This window comes from Megascapheus bottae, chromosome 15 (genome assembly GCF_031878675.1).
Source record: "Megascapheus bottae isolate mThoBot1 chromosome 15, mThoBot2.hap1, whole genome shotgun sequence".
Classification (NCBI taxonomy): domain Eukaryota; kingdom Metazoa; phylum Chordata; class Mammalia; order Rodentia; family Geomyidae; genus Megascapheus; species Megascapheus bottae.
Window position 1 is genome coordinate 27,447,031 of NC_143523.1, and position 27,326 is coordinate 27,474,356.

A 27,326-nucleotide genomic window follows, 5' to 3' on the forward strand; every position below is an offset into this window, starting at 1 on the left:
TGCATAGGACATCTATGCAATCTGCTGCTTTAACCAAATGGACTCTTAAGTTGGAAGTTTGGTCAATCACTACTTTAGGGCAGGGATTCTGGATGGGTTTTTTTGTTGTTGTTTTTTGGGTTTTTTGTTTTTGTTTTTGTTTTTTGCCAGTCTTGAGATTAAGCTCAGGGCCTGAGCACTGTCCTTGGATTTTTCTCAAGGCTAGAACTCTAGCACTTGAGCCTCAGCACCACTTCCGGCTTTTCTAAGTATGTGGTACCAAGGAATCGAACTCGGGTCTTCGTGCATGCTAAGCAAGCACTCTACCACTGGGCCAAACTCCCAGCCCAATTCTGGATGTTTTTGGCAATGGATTCCCTGAAATTCCTGATGGAAGTTTCTTGCTCTTTCTTCTAGAAGATGCAGGCTATATGTGCATCCAATATTTCACTGATACTCTGCAAGCTCTGTAAGACCCATAACCCCATCCCAAGACTTTGCTCAGGGTGTACACTCAAAGAACCAAAGGCGGGAAGGAAATGAAGAAACCAGAATGTTTTGACATCTTTTCCCCTGCCAATCCCCAAATGGAGTGCTTTGGAATTGAGGGAAAAGAAGAAGTACCCAAAAAAAAATTTTTTAAAGTCAAAAGAAAAATTTGAATCGAGAGAATGTGTTAGCTTAAAACAATGAATCCTGTGCCAAGTTGTAATAAGTAATCACCTCGCTTTTTAATCAGGAGCATATAAATAGAATCAGAGTGATTATCCCTTCTCAAGTGCTCTTTGCAGAATAAATCTCGCTTAAGATAGAACTATAATTTTAATTGACCTCAACTGTGGTGGAGGCAAACTGATTAAAAGTAAATGTTCATGGAAGGTGAGAGAGAGGAAGAAGGAGAAACTCTGTGTTAGGTTTTCAGAACTCAGTAGATGACTGCTCTTTTTTAAAATTTTTATTGTAATTAATAGAAGGGTTACATTATATTCACCAGATAGAAGGTGCATTGCCTCATCATTGCTACCCCTTCTCAATGACTGCTCTTAAGAAATTATTTTTAATATGTGTTGGTTTTTATTAATACTGATTATCAGTTGAAGAAGCCACTTAATTCAGTGCTTTTTGGTTTTTGTTTTTGCCAGACATGGGGCTTGAACTCAAGGCCTGGATACTGTTTTGGTTTTTTTGTTTTTCTTTTTTCTTTCTTAAGGCTAATGCTCTAGCTACCACCTCTGGCTTTTTTTTTTTTTTTTTTTTTTTGGTGGTTGACTGGAGATAAGGGTCTCACAAACTTTTCTATCCCAAGATGGCTATGAATCACAATCCTCTGATCTCAGCCTCCCGAGTAGCTAGGATTATAGATGTAAGCCACCAGTAACTGGCTTTAGCGTTTTTTTTTGTTGTTGTTGTTTTTTATCTTGAGACCTCTTTATAATTTTTAAAAAGTTATTGAAGATCCCAGAGAAATTTGTTTATACGTGTTATAACTCTCAATAGTTGCTGTCATAAAAACCAACAAGTCTGGTGTCACTGCTTTCATTCCTGCTGCAGAGCCAGGAATTTTATCCATCATGGCTTCCATGTCATCATTTGCAATTGTCGGTACACAGAAGAAGATAAAAACCACATTAGTGTTACTAACAAAGTTGCTTAGATCTTGTGAACTTGGAAAAGGTCCCAGGAAGCTATGAGTCACACTTTGAGATCCACTGCTTTAGTTGTTATTGCCATCTTCGCTGTAGGATGATTTGAACATATATTAACAAAAGCAAACATAGTTGGACTGGTGAAAGCAATGGTTGATGCTCAGTCCACATGGCTTTAACTAAATGTCCCAGTCCACATGGTGCCCCGTGTAAGGTAACATGTTATTGCTCATTCTACAGTACCCACAGGAGAAAAGCAATGGACCCAAAGTGCCTGTGGAATTGCGAGTGAACATCTGGCTGGGCCTAAGTGCTGTTGAGAAGAAGTTCAACAGCTTTGCGGAAGGAACATTCACCGTCTTCGCTGAAATGGTACATTTGAGAGTATCTCTATCTTTACCTCTTTGGTGGTGGTGGGGGGGATTTGTTCTTTCTTAGTTCTGAGAGCTGAACTTGACTTTGGTACCTGATGCTTTTGCTCACTGGTTAGTGCTTTACCAATTGAGCCATGCCTCCAACCCCAACGTTTTCTTTTCATCCTTATGGAAAACACTTAGATACCAAAGACCATCACAGCTGTCATTATTCCCATCCACCAGGGCTTAACCCAGGGGACAGACTAGAATTCTCTCAACATTTGCCAGCACTAAAACTCTGATTCTGTGATAAGTTCAAGATGTAACCTCAGCCAACAAAATGAAAGTAGATGCTCCTGGCACTGGAACTCAGTAACCTTGTCTGCCATATTGGTGCCTGATTATGGGATAGGTTAAGTATAACGCACACACACACACACACACACACACACACACACACACACACACACACACACACACACACCCCAGCCTAGGAAAGGAGACTCCAGAGATGTTCAGATCCTGAAATATTATTTGGGGAAGGGTACTTTAAACCATAGAAATTCCATTCCCTACTTCAAGGGAGTCTCCAATGGATTTGCCCAAGGGCAAAGAACATAATACCAGAATACTTCAACAACAACCAAAGTAATTTGTAAAACCCCCACCCCAGTTTTAAACTAGGTTAAATGGATTTGCCCAAGGGCCAAGAAAATGCTATCTGAATACTTGAATAACAATCAAGGTAATTTGTAAAACCTGCACAAGAGTTTTAAACCCACCTAGCTAATTAAAAGTCTCCTTATAGTAAAAACTGTTTTCACAAACTTTTACATCTAAAAGAAGGCTTGGTTTAATGTTTTCATACACTATTTTTTGGGGGGGGGGGGACGGGAATCAGTCATGGGGCTTGAGCTCTGGGCCTGGGTGTTGTCCCTGAGCTCTTCGGTTCCAGGCTGCCACCCTACCCCTGAGCCACAGTGCCACTTCTGGTTTTCTAGTGGTTAATTAGAGATAAGGGTCTCTCAGTCTTTTTAGTGCATCCTCAGATCTCAGCCTACTGAGTAGCTAGGATTACAGGCGTGAGCCACCACATCCAGCCTCATACACTATTTCTTAAGTCAAGTACTTACTGATTTAAATTTACTAGATTCATTTGGTGGATCTTTTCTGACAATTTTCAGATGATCTCTCAATCTACAGATGGGTTTAGTGCTCAAATAAAGAAAAGACTGCCTTCATTCTAGCTAATCTCTAAATGTATTCCTATTACCCATAACCATACCTGACAATTGGCTAGAGGACTGTAGTTCTCATCTGCTTACTGAGAAAGAAAAACCAGGACCATCTTTTATTATCTTTTGCTTATGAAGCATATACTAGTTCTATATGAATATTTATTACATAAATCAATGGTGATGGAACTTAAAACTCCCTTTCATGATTTTAAGGAACAGTGGCCTTATAAGCATTGGATCATGTCTTGAAGATGATAAAGAAGCTAGACTTTATCCTTAAGAAGCACACAATCTACTGCAATCATCGTAAAACTAGGTCTGTTGTTAAACTAGTTGGTGCTTAGAGCCATCTGACACCTTGAGATTCTGACTCTGTAGCTAAGCTAGAGATTGGGACCACGTGGATATCTGTGGACTGCTTTAAATAAAAGTGGAATGCATTGGGAGACACACAAGTCCTTCTGTCTCAGGCTTGGAAGTGCCATTAGGATTAAGTGAAAAGTGTTCTGGAGCGCATCAAGAAGGTCCTTAGTGGAGCACGTGTGGGCCTTGTGAAGGGAGGCCGTGAAAGGAGGCCTGAGGATTTCTTGGCTTCCATCTGTTCTCCAGCTCTATGACAGGAACTAAGTCTGGAGGAGTGAGTGGTGAGCAACCATCAACCAGCCCAACCTCCCTTCTACTCTTTCCCATTGTCACATACTTCCCTGAATAGAGCTGAACTCAAGTTTCAGCTCACATAGAGAAGGTCCACCCATTTAAGTTGTTTTATTACTCCTTAGTTTGTTTAGGTCTTAACAGCTTGTGAAGAACAGAACTGTTAAAATAATAAATGAAATGCCACTGGTTCTTGCCCCTACATGCACATTATAGAACATGGTTCTCTGAAAAATTTCCAGGTGTCCTTGAGGTGCTTGGCAAGTGTTTACTGATGATTTTTTTTTTCTTACTACTGTGCCTATTGCTGCTGGCTAACTCCAGTTGAGTTTCCCACCTCTACTGTTGGTGATGTTCTCTTGTTTCTGCAGAGGTCCTTGCTTTGATTTTGGTAGAGCCATTGTGGTTTGCAAGCAGAAGTACAGCTTCTTCCTCTATTTGTGTCATTGTCGTATGAACACAAGTCTCATAGCATCTTTAGCTCAGTCCCAAAGCCTTCTTGCCTCCAGGCTCAGAGCCCATCTGAGACTGCACTATTGTGCTTCTTCTCTTGATGTCCCCATCAGACTCCTGCTCATACTTCCTCCCTTCTCATTCAGCCAAAAATTTCCCTCTGGCTTTTATAAGTCATTCTCTCAGTGGAATCATCAGCAGACAAATGGAAGATGCAGGTTGGGATCAAATAGGGGCATGCATCACTCTGACAGATCTCAATCCTTTCCATGAAGACTAGACCATCATCGATTTATAAATTCTGACTTAGAATGGAAGGCCCTATAAACCACAGTCTCACATTGCCATAAACCCATTTTCCAGGAAGGTCTTTAGATCTACCTGCCATATTCCAGGGAGAGACTAATGCTCAGAAGCTTAAGGCTTTATCAGGTCCAGTGCTAAAGATCATTGTGTGTCAGCTGGGTCCGATCTATATTTACAGTTGGGAAATAACACTACCAATTACATATTTCCTTTTTTCTTTTTTCTTTTTTTTTTTTTTGCCAGTCCTGGGGCTTGAACTTTGGGTCAGAGCTCTGTTCTTGGATTTTCTCAAGGCTAGACCCATTTGGGTCACAGCACCACTTCTGGCTTTTTTTTTTTTAATGTATGAGGTAGCTAGGACTCAAACCCAGATCTTTGTGCATGCTAGGCAAGCCCCTCTACCATTGGGCCAAACTCCCAGCCCTCCAATTACATATTTCTATAAGGAAATGTGCCCCCAAATTCTAAGCAAAAAACTTCCACATGAGCCTTATGAAGTGTGCATAAATTGAGAACTTTCGGAGGTATTTCAAAGAAGTAATATTACCTCTGGCCATAGATAAGCATGCTGAATCTTTGAAAGTTGAAGAACTGTCAGACATGATGGTACCTGCCTTTAGTTCCTGTATGTAAGAAAGAGGTCAAGGCAGGAGGGTCGTGAGTTTAGAGGCCAATCAGAACTATATAATGAGGACCTTGACTCACTATGCAAAAGAGAGAGAGAAAGAGAGAGAGAGAGAGAAAGAGAGAGGGGGGGGGGAGAAGTAAAAAAGGCCAGGAGTTTGGCTTAGTGGTAAAGTGCTTGCCTAGCATGCTCTAAGACCTGGGTTCAATTCTTCATTACCACATACATAGAGAAAAATCTGGAAGCGGTGGCTGTGGCTCAAGTGGTAGAGCTCTAGCCCTGAGAAATCCCAAGGAGAGTGTTCAGGCCCTGAGTTAAAGCCCCAGGACCATCAGAGAGAGGAGGGTGGGGAGGAGAGATAGAAAATATAACTGACATATTCAGAGAAATAATCAGTAACAGCTCAAGTTAGGTCCATACTTTCTGAGCATGGAGCTTTTTTTTTCTTTTCTTTTCTATGACTGTCTACCTCGGTGAACTAATTATGTTTCTCTAATTGTGTTTCTTGCTGATAGTATGAAAATCAAGCTCTCATGTTTGGAAAATGGGGAACTTCTGGATTAGTGGGCCGTCATAAATTTTCTGATGTCACAGGAAAGATAAAACTCAAGAGGGAATTCTTTTTGCCTCCAAAAGGCTGGGAATGGGAAGGAGACTGGATAGTTGACCCTGAAAGAAGGTAAGTTTTCATGTTTTGAGAAAAAAAATGTAAAGGATGGCACTTTTCCTTGGACACTGTTAAATGGATTGTTTTCATTGTTATTGTTCTTTAGTATTTCTGGGCAGCAACTAGGATTTGAACTCCAGGCTTTTTCCTTGCTAGGCAAGCAACTCTATCACGTGAACCATACCCCCTCCCTGCTCTTGATCTTCATATAGTTATATAACAGCTGCTGAGTTGAAGTAGATTTAAAAAACTCAGGAACTTTGAAAGATGCCATCAGTGTCCCACAAGACAGACAAGTATAAAAAGCACCCAAGAGCTGACGATTCTGGAGGATTTCTTATGGGTGATGCCGAACACTGGCACCCTCTTTTTCAGCTCAGCCACGGTCCCACAGATAGATAGTAGCTGGTATTACCTGTTTGCACTGAAAAGTGACCTGCCACTGGATGCTGGCAGGTGACTCAGGACTTCTGAATTAGAGACAAAGGACTTTATTGCCCATAGCAAGAGGAGAGTATCAACATTTACTCTAGTTTTCTATGTCCCAGTTCCCACAGGATGACATGAAGAGGGTTAGGTAACATTTGTATTTGCAATGGATTGCATTGCAGGAGGAAGCCTGAGCTTAGGGGAAGCCAAATCTTTTATATTGGACACTGAGTCTGCTGACCTTTTGTTCCCAGGAGGGACACTATCTGTCTTCTAAGACTGTGGGTTCATTTATAGCCAAGGTAGTCAGTGTCTCAGCTGGAGATGTGGGCAGAGATGCAAGAGACTCACAGAGAATGACCTTCCAACAAAACTGGATAATTGAGATCCAGAAAGCTAAAGTCACTTATCCAACGGCATAGAGCCTGCAAGTGGTATAGCTGGAGCTGGAACCTAAGCCTAGATGGGCAACTTAACTAGCTCTCAGCTATTGTGCTACAACAATGACTGGAAATAGGGTGCCCTTTAAAGGAGTAGACTATATAATTTATGAATTATAGCTCAGGACTTGTGAAAGAAAACAAAACGGGTTAGGGATGAAACTCTGTGGTAGAGCAGTTGCTCAGCACAAGAAAGAGGGAGAGGGGCTGGGAGTTTGGCCTAGTGGTAGAATGCTTGCCTAGTACATGTAAAGACATGGGTTCGATTCCTTGGTACCACATACATAGAAAAAAGCCAGAAGTGGTGCTATGGCTCAAGTGGTAGAGCTCTAACCTTGAGAAAATCCAAGGACAGTGCTCAGGCCCTGAGCCAGGACTGGCACAAAAAAAGAAAGAGAAAGGGAGAGGGAGGGAGGGAAGGGAGAAAGGAGGTCAGGCAAGAAGGAAGGAGGGAAGGAAAGAAGAAGAAAAGGAGGAAAGGAAGGAAGGAAGGAAGGAAGGAAGGAAGGAAGGAAGGAAGGAAGGAAGGAAGGAAGGGAGGGAGGGAGGGAGGGAGGGAGGGAGGGAAGGAGGGAGGGAGGGAAGGGAGGCACGTGTGTATTGAAAGGAATAGAGGAACAAAAAGTAAAGAGGAGAAGTGAAGGGGAAAAAAGGGGAAGGGGAGAAAAGGAAGGGAAGCAGTAGAGGTGTAGGCTTCAGTCTGGTAGAAACAGGCGTAGAGAGTGAATTTTTTTTTCTATTTCTTTTTTTAAATTTTTTTATTGTGATTAATAGAAGGGTTACATTATATTCAACAGATAAAAGGTGCATAACTTCACAAACATTGATACCCTTTCTCATGACATGGTCCCCATTTTCCTCCCCCCATCTTGTTTTCCCCCCTTCCCTATCCTATTTCAAATAACCAAATAAACGTATATATAATATGTCAGATAACAAGGTGAAATATTGTAACAATATGAGATAACCAAGGGATGGCAAAAGAGATGATAGATAACATAGTACATTAAGAACAACAGTCATTCATTATATGGCTTTTGTTTCCTTCTCCTGAAGGTCCTTACATTTAGTGTCATACTATTTGGCCTAATGTCTCTAAATTTTGTTCTATTGTGAATCTCTGCTAGGAGAGCCCACGGTTTCTACTGATTATGACACATGAGGGAGACTATTGGGCCTAGGTTCCTTTGAGTCTGGCTTACTGTAGGAAGTGAATTTCAAGGCCTATAACCAGCGGTGTCTTCTGTGGCATTTGTTCCGTATTCCTGCATGGGCATTAAGCAGGAAGGAAGTGGGCAGGCCAGTGCTTTTTGCACAGTGCTGCTTTTGATCCATGCATGGCTTGGTTTGGATGGAATTGGTGATGGAGGGAGGGGGACTGACTGGTGAGAAGAAAAGTGGGGTTTTATTGGCCGAAAAGAAGGGGATGAAGACAAACAAGGATAACAGGAATTGTGCTTAGAAAGGCAAAGCTAAAGATCGAAGCATGTTAGGACTGGATAGGATGCTAGAGGATCAGCTAGGGTGTTGATTCTCTGGGACTGGGAGAAGTGATGAACGTGCTCCACTTGCACAAATGGTGAGTATGGTTTATAGTTTGATACCTTTCCAGCTCTTGATTCTAGGGGAGGATACAGTATGGGGAAATCAAGAGTCAAGGAAATAGAACCCCTATTCAAGTGGGTACCTGGCAGAAGACTGAAGTCCAAGTTGAAACCTCTCTGCTTTCCTACGGGGGTTTTCAAAATAGTTCCAAATCTAAGAGGGAAATTGGCAAGGCAGAGAAGCGGTGTGGAATTCTCAAGTACCTACATAGAGTCTGGGGCCCTTAACTGATCTAGTTTGGCCAATTACCTAGGAATCATCCAGAACATTCAAACTCCCTCCTCCCTTTGTTTTATGTACAGTAGACCAAGAAAGCCATGAGCATTGATCTGGCTGGAGCCAGTGCCATCCCCAGTGCATTGGAAATAGCCAGGGTGGCTAGTTACCTTTTACTTCTCCTGGGTAACACCAGTTCCCATTCTCTGCAGCCTGCTGACTGAGGCGGATGCAGGTCACACAGAGTTCACGGATGAAGTCTACCAAAATGACAGCCGGTACCCTGGAGGAGAGTGGAAGCCAGCAGAGGACACCTACACTGATGCGGTGCGTCCTCCACCCACCTTGTCCCTTCTCTATGAATCAGGATCTGTGGGGCCAGCAGTCTTGGCTTCGCCCCCCGTCCTCTGGTCCCAGAGCTGCTCTCTGCACATCGTAAGCCACACAAGGGCACCATCTTTTCTCTCTGAGAAAAAAATCCCGAAAGAAACCAGAATAGTTTTTTGTCTGTATGCAAGTATATAACTTGTCCTCGCTAAGTGGAGTTGTGGTGTATACCCCATTGTTTTTTTATATAACATTTTTGTACATAATAGATTTACATAATATATCTTAGACATCTTTTAATATCGATACACATAGATATGTGAGCGTTTGTGGGTTTTTTGGTCCAGTCCTAGGACTTGAACTCTGGGCTTGAGTGCTGTCCCTTGGCTAGCACTCTACCACTTGGGCTGAAGTGCCACTTCCAGCTTTTTCTGTGATTAAGTGGATAAGAGTCTCACAGACTTTCCTGCCTGGGCTGGTTTCGAACTGCAATCCTCAGATCTCTGTTTCCTGAGTAGCTAGGATTACAGGTGTGAGCTTCTCAAAACATCGCTGAGCGTCTTATTATCTGCACCTAATATAAATTATTTAGCTGACTTCTTGATATTTAGGGTTTGGTGATTTTTGTGTATATGTCTGTATACTATATGTAAGTATATATCTGTATATATATATATGTACGCATACACATAATATGACAGTAACTCTCCTTATGTAAACATTTTTATTACTCATGAAAGTTTATCTCCAGAAAAATTTCTTGGATTTGCTTGGTTGAAATCTAAATATATGAAGACCTTGATAAATATTTAATAAATGTAGTCAAGTTGTATATACTTCTGTTTCCAGCAAGAGTATAGTAGAGACTTTCTACCTAAACACATTTTTTTCTCATTCAATTCAGGAGAAATAGTATCCTCTCCCCTTCTTCTCTCATTCTCTCATTCTCTCTCTCTCTCTCTCTCTCTCTCTCTCTCTCTCTCTCTCTCTCTCTCTCTCTCTCTCTCTCTCTCTCTCTGTTGGTCATGGGACTTGAATTCTGGGCCTGGGCGTTGTCCCTGAGCTCTTCACCTCAAGGCTACCACCCTAGCCACAGTGCCATTTCTGGTTTTCTGGTGATTAATTGGAGGTAAGAGTCTCATGGACTTTAGTGCCCAGGCTGGCTTTGAACTACAATCCTCATATCTCAGCCTCCTGAGTAGCTAGGATTACAGGCGTCAGCAGCAGGGTCTGGCTCTCTTCTCTCTTAATTAAAAATAAAGCTGAGTATTTTTCCATGTTTGTGTGGTTTCACCTTCATTTCTCTTTTGAACTTTCTTTTCATCACTGTGCATGTTTCTATGTAAACTTAAGGCAATATTTTTATATAAACTTGGCTCAACCATACAAACTAGCCTGATAAACTCTAGTAATATGTCACTATATTAGAAAATATGTATCCTTCATGTTTGATCCATTCTCTTTTAGCTTCTTTTCTTTCCATCAAAATGATAAATGGCACTATTTATGGTGTTAACTTCAATCCTAGGAAACAGCTAACATTCAACTACTTCGGCAATTTTACATGGTTTAATTTAGTACCATTTCTTACCAGTATAAACCGAGGGTAGTTCAAACACCCAGTATTAAGGTAGCATTTGTGCTTAATAATTGGTTATTTTCCCAAGTAACATGCAGTTCTGAGATGGAATCTCCATCTCAGCTTCGCATTTATGACTGTTATAGCTTAACTCTTCTTCTTGTCCTGTTGATTTTCCTGAAGAATGGCGATAAGGCCGCATCGCCCAGTGAGCTGACTTGTCCTCCAGGCTGGGAGTGGGAGGATGATGCCTGGGTCTATGACATCAATCGAGCAGTGGATGAGAACGGTAAGATTCAGCCTGTCCACGAGCTCGACACAAAAAGGCCTCGGTGACCCAGGTAGAGTTCTTTGAGTGCAAGAGACCTACCTACTTCCATTGGTCTATGATGGCTAGGTTAGACAGAGCTGCCAGGACTGTTCAGATGTAGAATTGGATGCACAAGCAAGAGTGGGTGAGGGGCTGGACAGGGACTGGGTGAGGGGCTGTCAGGAGGAGGGAAAAGCAGGTAACACACAGCCAACTAGCTGGACTTTGGGATGCTGGGGATCCAGGATAAGGATGCTGGAAAGAACTAAGTGTGGAACGTTTCTATCCTACCTACACACTAGCATCTCTTTTGGAACATCATCACACCTGGGTTTCTAGCTCTGAAAGAACTTCAGATGTCTCACTCCTGCTGTTTCTCCATAGCGTGGATGATTGGCAGACTTTCTGATAATAGTGTACTTTTTTCTAGGAACAGTAATCTAAAGCTAAATAAACTATAGCATTTGTAATTATCCAAAGAGAAAAAATTATTTTTTCTTATGCAAAAGAATAAAAAATGCATAGAAAAGACTGGCTTTGATAGAGAGCTTTCACATAGATTATAAATTCTGTGCTGACCTTGGTGTACATCCAAGGTCTTACAATAATAGCATTGATTGAACAATCACTATGTACTAAGCATAGCTCTGTTGCTTTGCATACATTAGTTTGATTGTCTTCTAATAGCCCTATAAAATGCACATTTTAACCTGTAAAGTGGGCAAATCAGGCTCTAGGCAGTTTTGCCAGCTTTCAGGAAATTTATCTAATGAATACTAAATGCACATGATAGTTCAGGCCCACACCTCTCCCTGCTCTTCTGCCTCTGGACATATGCCATATTCTTCATCATGCTTTGAGTGATAGAGGCATAAAAGAAAAAGGACTCCAGGGCTAGAAAAGACTTACTGAGAAGGGAGCCAGGGAATGTGGTTATGCTCAGTTTGGCTGAAGGATAGCAAAGTAAAAGAACCATTTAGGTTGAATATTCCCTCTACAAAGTGCTTGAGATGAGTGAAAATGAAAGTTATTTATATGTATCTTGGATGAGAAGCAACTCATCCAAGAAAAATTATTTCTATTTTTATGTATACCATATTGTATAACCTGAAGATAATTTCATACAGTATTGTTAGTATATTTCCCTTTGGCTCTACTCCATCATGTCAGATGGGCAATTTTTCCACTGTAGCATCATGGTACTCATAAAGATTTAGCATTTTGAATTTCAGATCAGGGATGAACTCAAGCGAAGACTGCTGTGAGAGAGGAGGACATTTGGGGGCAGAGAGAGGGACTGGGCATTTCCTAGAAAGTTATTCAGGTACTATTTCTTGCAAACATATTTGCTGATGCGCATACTCATTCACAAATTCTGTTCCAGGCTGGGAATATGGAATTACCATTCCTCCCGACAATAAGCCCAAGTCCTGGGTTGCAGCAGAGAAAATGTATCACACTCACAGGCGACGGAGGCTGGTCCGAAAACGCAAGAAAGATTTGACACAAACACCTTCAAGCACTACGAGGGTGAGTGAAGCCTGGGTGAGAGCTGGACGAGGTTGGGTGGGGTCTGCCTTTCAGAGCCCCAAGCTCCAGGTAAGGAAGCCATTTCTGAAGATCAGGGCCTGTTAACTAAGGGGGTTCTCAAAACACACACACTGCCACCAGCCACATCACCCTCCTCTGGGAATTCATTGGCCGTGTCCTCATGCTCATCCTCCTGACTTGAGCATGTTTGGAATGGGGGACGGCCATCTGGATTTAGCAAGTACTCCAGGTGATGCTGCTGAGAACTGTAAAATGGGTAGTACATATAAAACACTGCCATTATCTTAGCAGCAAAATGTAGTAGTGGTACAAGATGCAAAAGGATTCTAATCTTGCTTTCTTTTTCATCAGCAAAATGGGAATGCTATTTATACTCTTGTAACTAGACTGTTATATGACATTCAATGGAATAATCAGCGAAGCAGGATCATAATATTCAGAACAATAACAAAGGGTCATGTATTTTATGTGTCTTCTACAAGTACTAGGTATGACATATCCATCACCTACAATCTGCAAACTCTGACATCTATGCCTATTTCATAGATAAGGCACAGAGAGATTAAACAGACTTGCTCTAAGACAGGTGTCTTGTAAGTGATAGAGCTGTCCTTTGAACCCAGGTTACATTAATTCTAATCAGGAAAATTCCTTTCTTGAATAAGGCCTAACTCTAGTAGGTGTTTCTATGTTATTTTTTTTTATTCAATGGAGCGATAGTTTTATCTTCAGATATTCTTTGCTAGCTCCAGAACTTGTTCGTAATAGTGTAGTAAAATGAAGGAGCTGGTGAATGAATGAGATTTAGGGTATCACGTTATCCCATTCTGGATGGAGTAAGTAAGAAGTTTCTAGAAGTGCTTGACTACTTCCATATGAGAGTACCAACATGATGGGGAAAGGCTCCCAGCCAGGAGACCGAAGATTGGTCTCCCAATCTTCCTCATTCTTGACTACATGAAATGTCACTGTCACTATTAACACCTTTATGGGGTTAGTTATAAGTTTATAGGGGTTGAGAATATGGCTCAGTGGTAGAGCACTTGACATACACGAATCTTAGGTTTATTTGAAGTGAAAAGTCAAAGTTGTAAGCTATTTAAATAAAATCTCCGCCATTAAAATGTCAGCTCAATGGTGAGAAGGATCTCAAATTTATTGCTTCTCGGCCTTTAACACCATTTCAATCATAAAGTAGGCACAGGAAGAATAGAGTAAACCACTGAAAGTTGAGATCATTTGTGCAGAAATAGTATTGAAGCAAAAAAAGACTTTTATCTCCAATTAATCACCAAAAATGCTGGAAGTGGAGTCTGTGGCTCAAGTGGTAGAGCACCAGCCTTGAACAAACAAATCTCAGGACAGTGCCTAGGCCCCAAGGTTAAGCCCCACCCAGTTCAAGTGCATGTACACACACACACACACACACACACACACACACACACACACACACACACACATGTTTTACTTCTATTTTAGGCTATGGAAGAATATGAAGACCAGGAGGGTTGGGAGTATGCTTCTTTAATTGGCTGGAAATTTCACTGGAAACAGCGTAGTTCAGACACCTTCCGCCGGAGACGCTGGAGGAGGAAAATGGCGCCTTCTGAAACTCATGGTGCAGCTGCCATCTTTAAACTCGAAGGTGCTCTTGTAAGTAATCAGAAGCCGAAGGACAAATCACAGTGGTATAAAGAAAATAGATGAATGTTGGATGAAAATGTCACCAACCCCATAAATATTCCTGTAACTTCAGTTAAGACTGTCAATTGTGGAGGGAAAGCTACATGTCCTAAGTATTCAATAGGCCAGCAACATATGACAGCGTCTGAGAAATGCTACTGCCAGCACACCTGTTGCCCAGCATTTTCTAAGTATATCAGTTCCAGAACCTTTATTTCAGGTAACATTTACCAAAATCCTAAATGTAGGTTCCTTGGAAATCGTAACTGTTCAACTAACAAAAGGAAGAAAGATAATGTACTATGTTATTTTTCTTCTCTTTTTTTGCCCTTTGGTTAATCTCATATTGTTGCTGTATCTGACTTTGTTACCTGGTATATTGTATATATGTTTATTTGTTTATTTGAAATAGGAAGGGGAAGGGGGGAAAACAAGATGATTGGGAGGTAAATGGGGGCAAAAACAATGAGAAGAGGTATCAGTGTGTGAGAAGTAATGCACCTACTACCTGGCAAATGTAACTGTAATCCCTCTATACATTACCTTGACAATAAAAAAATAAAGAGAGAAAGAGAGAGAGAGGAAGGAAGATACAGTGGTGATGGGGAAAAAGCAGAGGGCTGATTCACAAAAGTAGGAGACAGCTATTAGTTGAGATAGGATTTTGTAATCTTTTCTGTCCAGGTTTGCATCAACCATGATCCTCCAGATCTCAGCCTCTCAAGTAGCTAGACATGAACCATTGCTATCTGGCTTCTTCCCATCCTTTTAATCCTCTACTTTTTGGGGATGGAGGTGGAGGTAGGGGGAGTCCTGAGTTTGAACTCAGAGACTGTGTGTCAACCTTAGCTTTTTCAAAAGCTCAAGGCTGGTGATCTACCCCTTGAGACACACCTCCAATTCTAGCATGTTGCTGGTTAACTGGCAATAAGAGTCTCATGGACTTTCCTACCACTGACTTCAAACCAAGACCCTAAGATCCCAGCTGCTTGAGTAGCTAGGCATTAATCCCCTCTGCTTATCCTTTACATTTGTTAACACCTGGACTTGAAACAGAGGCTTGGCTTTGACATTGGCTTTTATGCTTTCCAGCTAAGTGACTCAGAGTCACTTGCTGTCTTGAGCCTTATGTATGTTGAGAAATAGAATGATTGTATGATAAAATATCTCTTAAAAGTTATCATTTTGGGGCCAGGAGTTTGGCCTAGTGGTAGAGTGCTTACCTAGCATGCACAAAGACCCGGGTTCGATTCCTCGGTACCACATACATAGAAAAAAGCTGGAAGTGGTGCTGAGGCTCAAGTGGTAGAGCTCTATCCTTGAGAAAGCCCAAGGACAGTACTCAGGCCCTGAGTTTAAGCCAGGACTGGCCAAAAAAAAAAGTTATCGTTTCATGTGCTTCATTTGTTTGTGGTCGTTTTCTCTTGTTTTGTTTATTTGTAGTTCATGATACATAATTTTTCTCCCTCCTCCTTCAGGGTGCTGACACCAGTGAAGATGGAGATGAGAGAAGCAAGGAGAAACAGAAACACACAGCCACCACTGTGTTTGGGGCAAACACACCCATTGTGTCTTGTAACTTTGACAGTAAGTTGCTCACGAATCTGTGAATTCTGTTTCTGTGATATTTATAACAAGAAAACTCTTTGAATCATCAAATGTATTAGGAATTTATTTATCTGAATGTGACTTTCAATTTCTTCACATAAAAATATGATTTAAGAAATCATGTTGTATTTGGGTGGTTAAATCACCTATTTTAAAGGGAATCTGACTGCACTCATTTTATCAACTAAGCCCTTCCCCCATTATTACTTTAATTATTGGGGGAAAAAACTACTAACTTGAGGACTGGAAATGTAGCTTAGTGATAGTACTTGCCTAGTATACATGAGGCCCTGGGTTTGATCTCCAGGACCATACATGAGTAATAATATTAAAATAGGAAAACCAAGGTTGATATCCCTAAGAGCCTTCAGGAATTTTGCTATGACAATAATAGAACACAGGTACACTGGATCTTAAAAGTACTAGGCACAGTACATTCATGTAAACCTTGAACCCCAAAACAACCCTGCAAGGTAGGTGCTCTTACTGTCTCTATTTTACAGAGACTGAAACTATGAACAGGAGGATACATAGTTTGTCCATATTCTTACAGTTTATGAGCACAAGAGATGATGTTTAAATTCAAGCAGTCAGCATCCTAGAACTTGTACAATGCTTAGTCACGATGCTCTGTGATCTCTCAAAGTATGTGTCTAAGTGTCTGGATGTGTGTGTGTGTGTGTGTGTGTGTGTGTGTGTGTGTGTGTGCATTTACATAATAATAAAGAGGAGTATGAGATTTTACAAGTCAAACTCTTAACAAATGATGGTATCCAAAGCGCTATAGTAATGTAGACAGTTCTACTCTGACTGAGACTGTTGGAGGCCCGGTTTTATTTGAAAGATTTGTGGTGACGAGCAGTGCCCTAATCGGGGTGGGTTACAACAGGGCTCATGTTCTTCTGATTGACACATTTGCGCTGGGCTTACTAGAATATTTGTATTATGTTATTGTTATATGACATGTTATGTAATTGATTTTGAGACAAGATTTTGCTGTGTAGCCCAGGCTGGCCTCAAACTTTAAAATCCCCTTCTTCAATCTCCCAAGGGCTAGAATTTCAGGTATGTACTACCACATCTAGAAGTTAGTACTTTAAAAATATATAGTCATCTTCCCGTAGCCACAGAAGGTCTGTTTGAAAGCCCTCAATAAATACATACTCCTTTTTTTCTTATGCATACATATGCACATCCATGATCAAGCTGATAAATTAGACGTGGTTACAGGTGAAAATAGTAACCAATGATAATATAGAAAAACTAGAAAACATACCATCATGAGATTGAGAGCATCACTACTCTTGTACTTTGGGGCGATTCTTCAGTAAGGACTACTTAACACAGCACTGCACATCCCATCCTATCAGTTGGCCTGGTCACTGGGGCAGAAAGGGGAGCATAGATAGAAAGGACGCTTTGGGCAAAGGAATGATTCTAATTGACTATTCCAGAAAGATAGCCATTCACGGTGCTATATTTCCAGTGTGTAACCTTCATCTTGTTCTCTTTCAGGGGTCTACATCTACCATCTGCGCTGCTATATCTACCAAGCCAGAAACCTCATGGCTTTAGACAAAGATAGTTTTTCAGGTAAAGGAAAATCGCATCATAGGCCAGCTGAATCTATGCTTCCTCAAATAGAACCCTTTGTATACTGAGACTAGTTTGATATACTTAAAGAAAGGTACTTAAGTCATGAGATAAAGAGTTATTACATAATCCACCCACTGTTGCTAGATACACAGCAGGTATGTGACCCTTTAATGAGTAATAACAGACAAAAACAATAGAAATCACCAAGAAGAGCAACTTTGGCTTTCCATTTGCACACATAGTGTATTTGGGGGACATTCTGTTTTGGGAATTGTCTTTCAGCAGAGAAATTTTCTGATACCAATTTGTACTCACATCAATTCTGAAGCTGTTTTTCAAGCACAAATATGAACCAGTATTTGTGAACTCAAATTAGACCAGATCCAAAGTTGGCTCTACTATAAAATAGCCAATCTCCAAAATGCATTTGGGAGGCATTTTCAAATATTCTCCACCAGGCGGCACTCTATCACCAAAAGTCAAAGAATGCTTTCAAAGTTCTTGACTAAAGTTCTATTTCTTGCAGTTTGAGAGGTAAAATTGTACATTAGGATCAAGGCCAAGATAATATCTGCCCACAATGCTTAAAAAAGCTAAGCACCCCATTGGCATAAACACGAGCTTCACGTTGGACGCGGGTTTATTGCTGAGATAGATCCGCCCCCTGGCGTCTTCAAGCAACACAGGTTGCTTCTCAGTCCACTAGATAGCTTTCACTCCACTCACTAGTACACAGAAACAGTTTCCTGCTGTCACACAGTGCGCAGACACAGTGAACTACTGAGCCTTTCCTTTTTACTACTACACTCCCAAGACCTGGCATTCAGTATTTACTGTGTAAATGGATTACCAGTGACAATAGAAACCAGGATGACACCTAGTGTTTTTCAAATAACTCTTTAGATGATGGGCACTGTCTTAAGAGTTTACCGTTTTTTCATCCCTGGGGCTTGAACTCAGAACCTTGGCACTATCCTCGGACGCTTTTTGCTCAAGGCTAGTGCTCTACCACTTGAGCCACAGTGCCACTTCTGACTTTTTCTTTGTAGGTGATGCCAATTAATCGAACGCAGGGCTTCATGCATGTGAGGCGAGCTCTCTACCACTAGGCTATGCTCCCGGGCCAGAGTTTACATTTTTTTTTAATATTGTCTCATCCTTAACACAGAAATATTCTTTTTATTTCATGAAAGAGAGGACAAAAATTAAGAGATCAATTAATGCTAGGGGGTGGGGGAGAGGCGGGTCTGACCGTATGTATGTCTGTGCTGTTGTTAGTCATGGGTGTGAAAGATTGTTCCTAATTAACCTGTTGGAGGCAGACTCCTGAGAATCCTTAGCACACTTGAGGGGCTTCTGAAAAATCAGCATGTCCTCTACCCTTCCCACATTCTGCTTCCCCCAAGCCCAGGTGGGTGAGGAGAGTCCTGAACATTGCATGCAGAGGACCAGAATGGGATGAGAGGACTGCTCACCGTGGTGACCCTGCCTTGTTGTTCTTTCTCGGTCTTTAGACCCATACGCACATGTTTCCTTCCTTCATCGAAGCAAAACCACCGAGATCATTCACTCAACCCTGAATCCCACATGGGACCAAACGATTATATTTGATGAAATTGAAATCTATGGAGAACCCCAAACAGTTCTACAGAACCCACCCAAAGTAATCATTGAACTTTTTGACAATGACCAAGTGGTAGGTAATTTGGAATCTCTAAATTGTTTCGGGAATAATGGAGATTGGAAGGGAGGTTTGTCCTGGGATCTGAGGATTCAATTCATGTCTCTAGGGCAAAGATGAATTTTTAGGACGAAGCATTTGCTCTCCTCTGGTGAAACTAAACCCAGGAATGGACATCACTCCCAAACTTCTCTGGCACCCAGTCATGAATGGAGCAAAGGCATGTGGAGATGTCCTTGTGACTGCGGAGCTGATTCTAAGGGACAAGGTACAATGCTGGCTTCTCACTCATGAATTTTGTCAGCTACTGACATTCATGCACAACGAGGTCTTTTTTGTGTGATCACTCGTGTTTGTTTCACAGGATGGCTCCAACCTTCCCATTCTTCCTTCTCAAAGGGCGCCCAGTCTATACATGGTCCCGCAAGGGATCAGGCCCGTGGTCCAGCTCACCGCTATTGAGGTATGCTAGCTACCCTGTGCTTTCTTTGATCAAATCCGATGGATATGGCTACAGAAAAAGAGTCTTACATATAGACAGTATCACCCTGCTTCAGGTTTTTTTTTTTTTTTTGCTGGTTCTTGCTATACAATCTATCCAAAGCCTTGACCTAACCATAGAAATAGAGGGCTTGTTAGAGCAACAACAAGTAAATTCCAGTATTACTGTGGAATCCCAAATCTTCCTTCAGTGGGAAAAGTGGATTTCTAGGTGGGAGGGTCTTAGAGAACTTAGGAGGCCCAGGAGAGAATACCTGTATGTATGCAGACAGAGCATGTGAGGGAGGCAGGGGTAGAGAGCCAGAAAGTAGTAACAGCAGTGGTCATATGCTAAATAACCAGGACACTTAATGGACCATGTGTGCCTTCTCTCAAGGAGGATTCTATCCAGGTAAGCGGTTGTAACTCTGAAATTTCTATTCTTCAAATATTATTCTAGGAGTCCTCAAAGATGGACATATGTTGCTTTATGCAATAGCTCTCGGTTTCAAAAGTGTGCATGTCAGACCTGGTGTTAGGAAGTTTGTATTAAAAATATCACTTGTGCTGATAATGCTAACAGTCCTGAGGGTAGACAGGGTATAGAGAAACTAACACCTCGCTCACCTCGCTGATCCATGGCACAGCCGTGGATTCCTATACACAGCTGCTGTAATGGTTTTGCTGCTCAAGCATTAGGGAAATAGTAAAAGCTCTTTCTTTACTTGGCCTCACATTTCCTAGGGAAGCCTTCATGGGTGTTTTAGGCAAATCTGCATCAATCCATTTGAAAGACTTACCAAGTGATTGAGGTAGAATGTTTCCTTCTGTGCAGTGTTTTCACCATGTATGTTTTCCTTCAGTTCTCTTCAATGTGTTTTGCTAGATCCTAGCTTGGGGCTTAAGAAATATGAAAAACTACCAGATGGCTTCCATCACATCCCCCAGTCTTGTCGTGGAGTGTGGAGGGGAAAGGGTAGAGTCTGTGGTCATCAAAAACTTGAAGAAGACACCCAACTTTCCAAGCTCTGTTCTCTTCATGAAAGTGGTACAGTACCTGACTATGTACTAATTTGTATGAGATGAAAAGGTGATTGTATGGTATATATATATAGTTAAGTATGTAAATGATAGATAGATAGATAGATAGATAGATAGATAGATAGATAGACCTTGTTTTATATCCAGTTTGCCACTGGTTTATTCCCCTCAGAGTCTCACACTGTAGTTTCTGAAAGCCTCCAACAAGTCCAGTGATACAGAAATATCTGTGCCTAAGTTATTTTTCCAGTAACTTTTGCCCATTCAACTGTAGAGACCATTGATCATCTTAGATCACTGAGAGCTAATATCAACCCTAAGTTGCTCTGGTCTCTCTCCACCCTTCTCTACCTTCCAACTTCTTAGTCCAGCAGAGGTGAGAAAAGCCACTCTCTGAATTCCAGCTTCTATCTGTGCAAGAGATAGATGCTACCTGAGTCACAAACAAGGCCCTAGGCTAGCCCATCGTTCTCGAATCCGGCCTTGCCATGGAGGACATCATATTCTAGGAACTTCAAAGGAAACATTGAACGTTGACTCTAAAGTCCCATAACTGAAAGGTTCAGAGCTATTTCCCTTGGAGATCTAGTTGTAGCTCCGCCATTTCTTTCTTTTTTTTTTTTTTTTTTTGCCAGTCCTGGGCTTGAGCTCAGGGCCTGAGCACTGTCCTTGGAATTTCTCAAGGCTAGAGCTCTACCACTTGAGCCTCAGCACCACTTCCAGCTTTTTTCTATGTATGTGGTACCGAGGAATCGAACCCGGGTCTTCATGAATGCTAGGCAAGCACTTTAACCACTAGGCCAAACTCCTGGCTAGCTCCGCCATTTCTAAACTCTGCTCAAGGACTTAGCTAGGATATTACCAAAGATCCATGCAGATCCCTGTGGGGAGCAGATTGTGAAGAGGGGGATGTTGATTCTGTATCATGCTAGCTGACACTTAAGGGTACTGACAGTGGGCCGGCTACTATTTTATACCCTTCACTTATATGAATTCTCCAGTTGTACTCTGAATGAGAAGGGTAAGAGTTCTAAAGCCATGCAGCTCCTGGTGACAGAGCCAGGTTTTGATGCTGGTCCTTCTAGGTAAGGGTGGTGTGCTTAAGTACTGAGCTCCTGGGAGTTCCCAGGGCTGTGCCTGGGATTGATTGTCTGGAAGAATTTAATAGACAAGATATCTTTCTTGGATGTTGTGTAGAGAAATGACATTCACCTTTGGAATTCCCCAGTTCTTGCCTAAGGAAGAATTGTACACGCCTCCGCTGGTGATCAAGGTGATTGACCACAGGCAGTTTGGGCGGAAGCCTGTGGTTGGCCAGTGCACCATTGACCACCTGGACCGCTTTCGCTGCGACCCGTATGCAGGAAAGGAGGACATTGTGCCACAGCTAAAAGGTAAAAGCGCGAGTCAATCAATTGCAGGGCAACCAGGGGGGCAGCTTTTTATGCAGGATATGACTGGATCTTTACAGACCTTCTAAGGGAAGTAGTCACTGTCTCGGTTCTGCAGAAGAGGAAACATTTGATATACAGTGGGCTAAGTACTGTCACACAGCTAGCAAGTGGGGGAGTTAACAGTAATCTTGGTCTAGTTTGGGGGAGCCTGAGTGCTGAAGAGGTTACCCCCTAAAGTGTGCTGCTCCTGAGTGAATATTAGGCATCTTCTGAGGAAACATCTTCCTAAGCTTTCCCAGTTGCCTTTCAAGAAAACAGCCTAAAAGTCTAAGACGGCCATTCCTGCAACAGTGATAGGATGAACTAATTCCCATCAACCTTCAGCAAGTAGCTATTCCCATTCGCTGGAAGTTGAAAAGAACAAGACAGTTTTGTTCTAAGAACATAGAAGTCCAGCAGTGGATAGGCACCAAATTACAGCTAGATTACAGTCATGCTGTGTTACCTTATTTACTTTGGAGGCTCAGAATTGAGGATTGAGGTTGGACAGGCAGACAAATACCAAGAGATTCATCTCTCCAATTAACAGAAAACACAAAACACAAATGACAACAAATAAAAAATCAGAAGTGAGAGTGTGGCTTAACTGGTAGAGCACTAGCTTTGAGTGAAAAAGCTAATAGAAAAGTTCAAGCCCTAGTTTAAGACCCAACACTGAGACATATGCACACATGAAGTTCAGCAGTGAAAAGAAAAAACATACAAACAAGAAAATGAATGGTGTAATTCGGTGTGATAAATATTTCCATGGTGAAATACAAGGAATCGCCCCTTATCCCAATGAGCGCTGGAGGAGGTGATTTTTTACTTTGAATTATATGGCGTCTATAATCCTACTTCATTAATTCATAACATCAATGTTAGGACATAATTTGAAATGTATTTTATTGTTTTCCATAGAGGAAGAGTTTAAATGGCTTGCCATAGGTCATATAATTAATGTATAAATGATAGATGTTCTTTTGCTTACCATGTTTCTGTAGTGTGTAAGGGGCTTTAGTCACTTTAATTCATAAGATCCCAGGGCCCCTGGCTTCATGGGATTAAATCACAGAGGAGTGACGCACCCTGCTCTGCTATCGTGGATGGCTTCAGGATTGAAATAAGTTTTATATTTAAGACTCTTATGAGGTTTAGCCTTGATTTTATGGGGCCTGTGAAAATCATCTGCTGCTATGTGAGTCTGAGCATGTAGCAGTGCCCCTGTATGGTCATGTTCCATCACCCATGATAAATACTTGAAAAAAAAATCCACTTAAAGGAAGAAATTGTTTTTGGCTCATCAGTTCATCAATCAGTCCTCAGCAGGCTGGTTCTATGTTTCTGCGCCTGTGGTGAGGTGTTATATAATGGTAGGAGGGAAGGGAAGGCAGAACTGTTTACCTCTTGGCAATCAGGAAGTAGAGCAAGACAGGAAGGGACTGGGGTGCAGTGTCCCCTTCTAAGGCCTGCCTCCCTTCTACCCATTTCCATTATTCTACCATACCCCTTCTACCATTTGACCATTTCCTAATAGTCTACACAGATTTTGAATCCTTCGACCACTTCTCGATAGTCTATTCAGATTTTGAATCCTTTGGTGGATTCAGCTTTTATATTAGGTCAGAGCCCTCATTGTCTAGTCACCTGAGGCGTCTCTCCTCCAATCAAGTCAATAATCAAGATTAGCCATCACCGAGGAGGAGCAAAATTCAATCATATTGATGGGAAACTTTGCATATATTCTTCAAAAAAATTACCACTTTGGGAATTGATGATGCCTAAAATAACAATTTTTTAAAAAATAACAGTGAGCATTATTACAATTGCAAGAATTTTTTTAAACTTGAGGGGCCCGGGAGTTTGGCCTAGCGGTTAAAGTGCTTGACTAGCATGCACAAACACCCGGGTTCGATTCCTCGGTATCCCACATACACAACCAAGCCGGAAGTGGCAGAGACGAGACACAACCAAACCGGAAAAGTGGCAGAGACAAGACTGCGACGGCGACAGAGAGCGAAAGAAGCGAGCTGAGCTGAAGTGAACAAAAAAAGCCCAACCGAGTGGTGGCCGGAGCGAGCGGGGCCGGAGCGAGCAGGACCGGAGCGTGCGGGAGCGAGCCGAGCCAGAGCCAGCGAGGCCGGAGCCAGCGGGGGCCGGAGCGAGCGGGGCCAGAGCGAGCGGGGCCAGAGCAAGCCAGGAGCAGGGCCGGGCGGAAGCAAGCGGGGCCAGAGCGAGCGAGCGGGGCCTGAGCTAGAAAGGGGGCCTAGCCGGGCCGGAGCGAGCGGGGCCGGAGCGAGCGGGGCCAGAAAAAGAAAGGGGCCAAAAAATAAAAAAAATAAAAAAGAATTTTTTTAAACTTGAGATTACTAAATGGAGAAAAATTTATTTTACTAGTGTTTTTCCTACTGCTTTTATAAGAGCAAGTTCTTTGGTCCAGACAGTTGACATTATCAGGAAATGATTTCACAAATGTCCTTGGACCCCAGAATTGCCTGTGTGGAGGTTGGCTGTGGTATATTTATTGATAGCTGGCTTTAGCTAGATTCATAGTGAGAATCAGGGACAAAACAGTGAGGTAGTAAGAGTTGAAAAACAGGCAGTTAGACCAGAAAAAGGAGCTCCTTTGAAGTTGTAGACAAGGAGTATGTGGTTGTTGAAGAGAATAAGGGCCATTAAAATGAAGCCAAGAACTTGAGAGGAACTGGCTGGACCCTCACCCCTGAAGGCTCAAGGTTATAAAACATGGAGAGACATTGCTTTGAGAGATCCAGGTCAACCTGCCCACGTAGGCCCCCTTGGGGAGTGTTCTCCATATTTAGCCCTCTAGATGCTCAGAGGCCCTTGTCTCCATGACCAAAGGAGGCTTGGCCACTGCTTAGGCTGATGGCAGACTCTGGCACTGTCCACATGGTATTGGTTTTGCAAGCATGAAAAATGTGATCATTATGAGGTCATGGAAACTTCCACTCCAATTTCAAAGGCAAGCCTGGAGGCCAGGCACTGTGTTACAGGATCCCTGCAGGCGTCCCTGCAGCGTGATGTGTGACTGGGTGACGCTGTGAAGGTGAACCTGAAGATGCAATGGAGACTCTGCACAGCTGAAATGTCAGCAATCTGCAATGTCTGCTGATGGAAACTATAGGCAGAAAGCGTGGGGCTCGCCTATGCTTTTCATGACTGAAACTAGCAAGCCTGGGATGCACATTATGCTTTGATTGGGTCCTCCCTTGCTGCACTCCTATTCCTCCTTTTTGTAGTGAAAATACTTACCCTGTGCCATTTTATCTTGGGAGTATTCAATTTCCTTTTTGATTTTATAGGACCTCACAGCTAAGCGTTTGCATTGAGTCTCAGAGGAGACTTTGGAATTAAATGTTTGAATGATGTTGGAACTGTTAAAAAAAAAAAAAACTACGAGGACAGTTGGAGATAGATTAAATGAATTTTTGCATTATAAGATGACCGTAAGCCTTTGGGGTCCAGGGATAGAATGTTATGGTTTGAATATAAAGTATCCCCTAACAGACTCCTGTGCTGTGGGTTTGATCTCCAGCTATGCTATTTGGGGGGAGGTTCTGGGAACTTTAGGAGGTGGGGCCTAAATGGAAGAAGTAAGTCGCTGAGGTGTGTCCTGGGGCAGCATCTTGCCCCAGGTTCCCCTCTGTCTCTCTGTGTCTCTGTCTCTATCTTTGCCTCTCTGCTTCCTGGACACTTAAAAGGTGAGCAGTCTTGCTCATCTATATCTTTTCTATTATGCTTTCTACCTTACCCTTGCCCACAAATAACAAAGCTGACTGACTATGGACTGAAACTTCTGAAACGATGAACTGAGACAAACCCTTCCTCGTTTATAAAAAACAAAGGATAGGATCCGAGTCAAGGTTTTAGATCTTAGTTTGCTTAATATTAGAAGTACCCAGAGTAACTTGCTCCCAACCCTCAGGCTACATATGTATAAGGATGGTAAGGTGGCAAAGTGATGGTGAAGGAGGGACTTTCATCCAGCCATGCTCCTCACCCCCATCCACCAGAGGCTCATGGCCCGTACTTGTAGACCCGAGGGGACCATGTGGACATGAAACTACCCATCGCGGCAGCTGGAATGTCACAGATGCTCAATAGCTGTCTCGTGGGGTTCCTGACAACCCTCAGAATGCTCTCTGATACTTAATGAGCATCTGCTCTTCTCCAGCATCCCTGTGATGGATAAAACACCAACATGGAGGTCACCCAGATCAACGTTACTTCCCCTGACCATTGATTATTTAAGCCGCAGCCACAGACTTGCTTTGTCATAGCTTCAGTTTGCTTGTTGTTAAATCTTGAAACTGGAGATGACATATTCTGAAGGATTACTGAGAGATTGAATGAGATGATGTATGTGAAGTGCTTAACCTAATGCCTATTGGCACATGGTAGATTTTTTTTAATGTGTCTCCTTTCTCTTCCTGTGTGTTATTTGTCATTTGCTTGGATAAGTAAAACAAAAAGTTCTTTTGGCTTGATAGAGTTAGTTCTGTCTGAGTTCTGGCTTTCCAGTGAAGGTCTGACTGTCTGCTGCTTTCTTCAGTAAACGGATTCTCTTCACCTCTGCCCTGGGCTAAGGCTTTAGCACTCACTGTGTGAAGTACTACAGGGGGCTACTATGAGCCCCTGCTCTGACTCCCAAATCCTAAATCACAGGAAGCATGCACTGGGAAGAAGCTTTGTCTCTCCCCATAGACAAGCTTGGTCTCTCCCCATAGGACAAGAGCTAAATATGTAACTCACTTCAGACCTAAAATCTAAACTGTCTACCTTGATTGTTCCGTTCCCCCTTCCCTTATCACCTGTCTCTTCCCTGCCTTCCTTTCTTTATCTTCCTTTCCTTTTATTTCCTGTTGTAGGGGTAAATCCCAAGGAAAAGAAGCTCTTTGAGATGTAAGTTCCCCACCTCCACCCCTACTCCTTCTTGCCATAAAGACATAATCCATACAATTCCTTTGTAGTACTTCTATGTTTTACCCCTGTGCTAATAATCTACAGTGATGGGGGGTGGAGGGAAATGGGCCACACTGTTTTCTAGAAAATATCCAAGACCATATTATCCTTTAAAAAAGTGAGGGCTGGTTGGGCTGTTTTCTATGTTCAGGTGTAGTTATCTCCATTAAGAAAGTCTCACCAAGGAATAAACGATACTATTCACCCAGTGAACGAACTCAAGTAGAATGCTTATTCTGAGTATTTATCTAAGAACCTTAGGTGATGAAGATTTTTGTCTTGCAGCCTCCCTCATGTCTGCACCCCCCTGCCGGGATGTCGTTATTGAAATAGAAGACACTAAACCATTACTGGCTTCCAAGGTAGGTTTAGATCATTAGATATGGTACGTTTTACCTTCCAGATGTCTAAGCATTCAGTGAGTGCAACCATTCAATGCT

The 27,326-nt window shown here is 42.2% G+C and overlaps 1 protein-coding gene across 1 annotated transcript in view; it reads left to right on the forward strand.

Moving 5' to 3' along the window:
- The window catches only part of Myof (myoferlin), a 124,590-nt gene that overhangs the window by 65,644 nt on the left and 31,620 nt on the right, over window positions 1-27,326 (forward strand). The window contains exons 25-38 of the mRNA XM_090346244.1: window positions 1,866-1,997; window positions 5,773-5,936; window positions 8,827-8,941; window positions 10,704-10,809; window positions 12,215-12,360; window positions 13,861-14,034; window positions 15,543-15,651; window positions 17,188-17,265; window positions 18,783-18,964; window positions 19,059-19,217; window positions 19,314-19,412; window positions 20,316-20,477; window positions 21,699-21,864; window positions 27,172-27,248. Coding sequence (XP_090202370.1) covers window positions 1,866-1,997; window positions 5,773-5,936; window positions 8,827-8,941; window positions 10,704-10,809; window positions 12,215-12,360; window positions 13,861-14,034; window positions 15,543-15,651; window positions 17,188-17,265; window positions 18,783-18,964; window positions 19,059-19,217; window positions 19,314-19,412; window positions 20,316-20,477; window positions 21,699-21,864; window positions 27,172-27,248 — 1,869 coding nt within the window. The remainder of the gene's footprint in view (window positions 1-1,865; window positions 1,998-5,772; window positions 5,937-8,826; window positions 8,942-10,703; window positions 10,810-12,214; window positions 12,361-13,860; window positions 14,035-15,542; window positions 15,652-17,187; window positions 17,266-18,782; window positions 18,965-19,058; window positions 19,218-19,313; window positions 19,413-20,315; window positions 20,478-21,698; window positions 21,865-27,171; window positions 27,249-27,326) is intronic.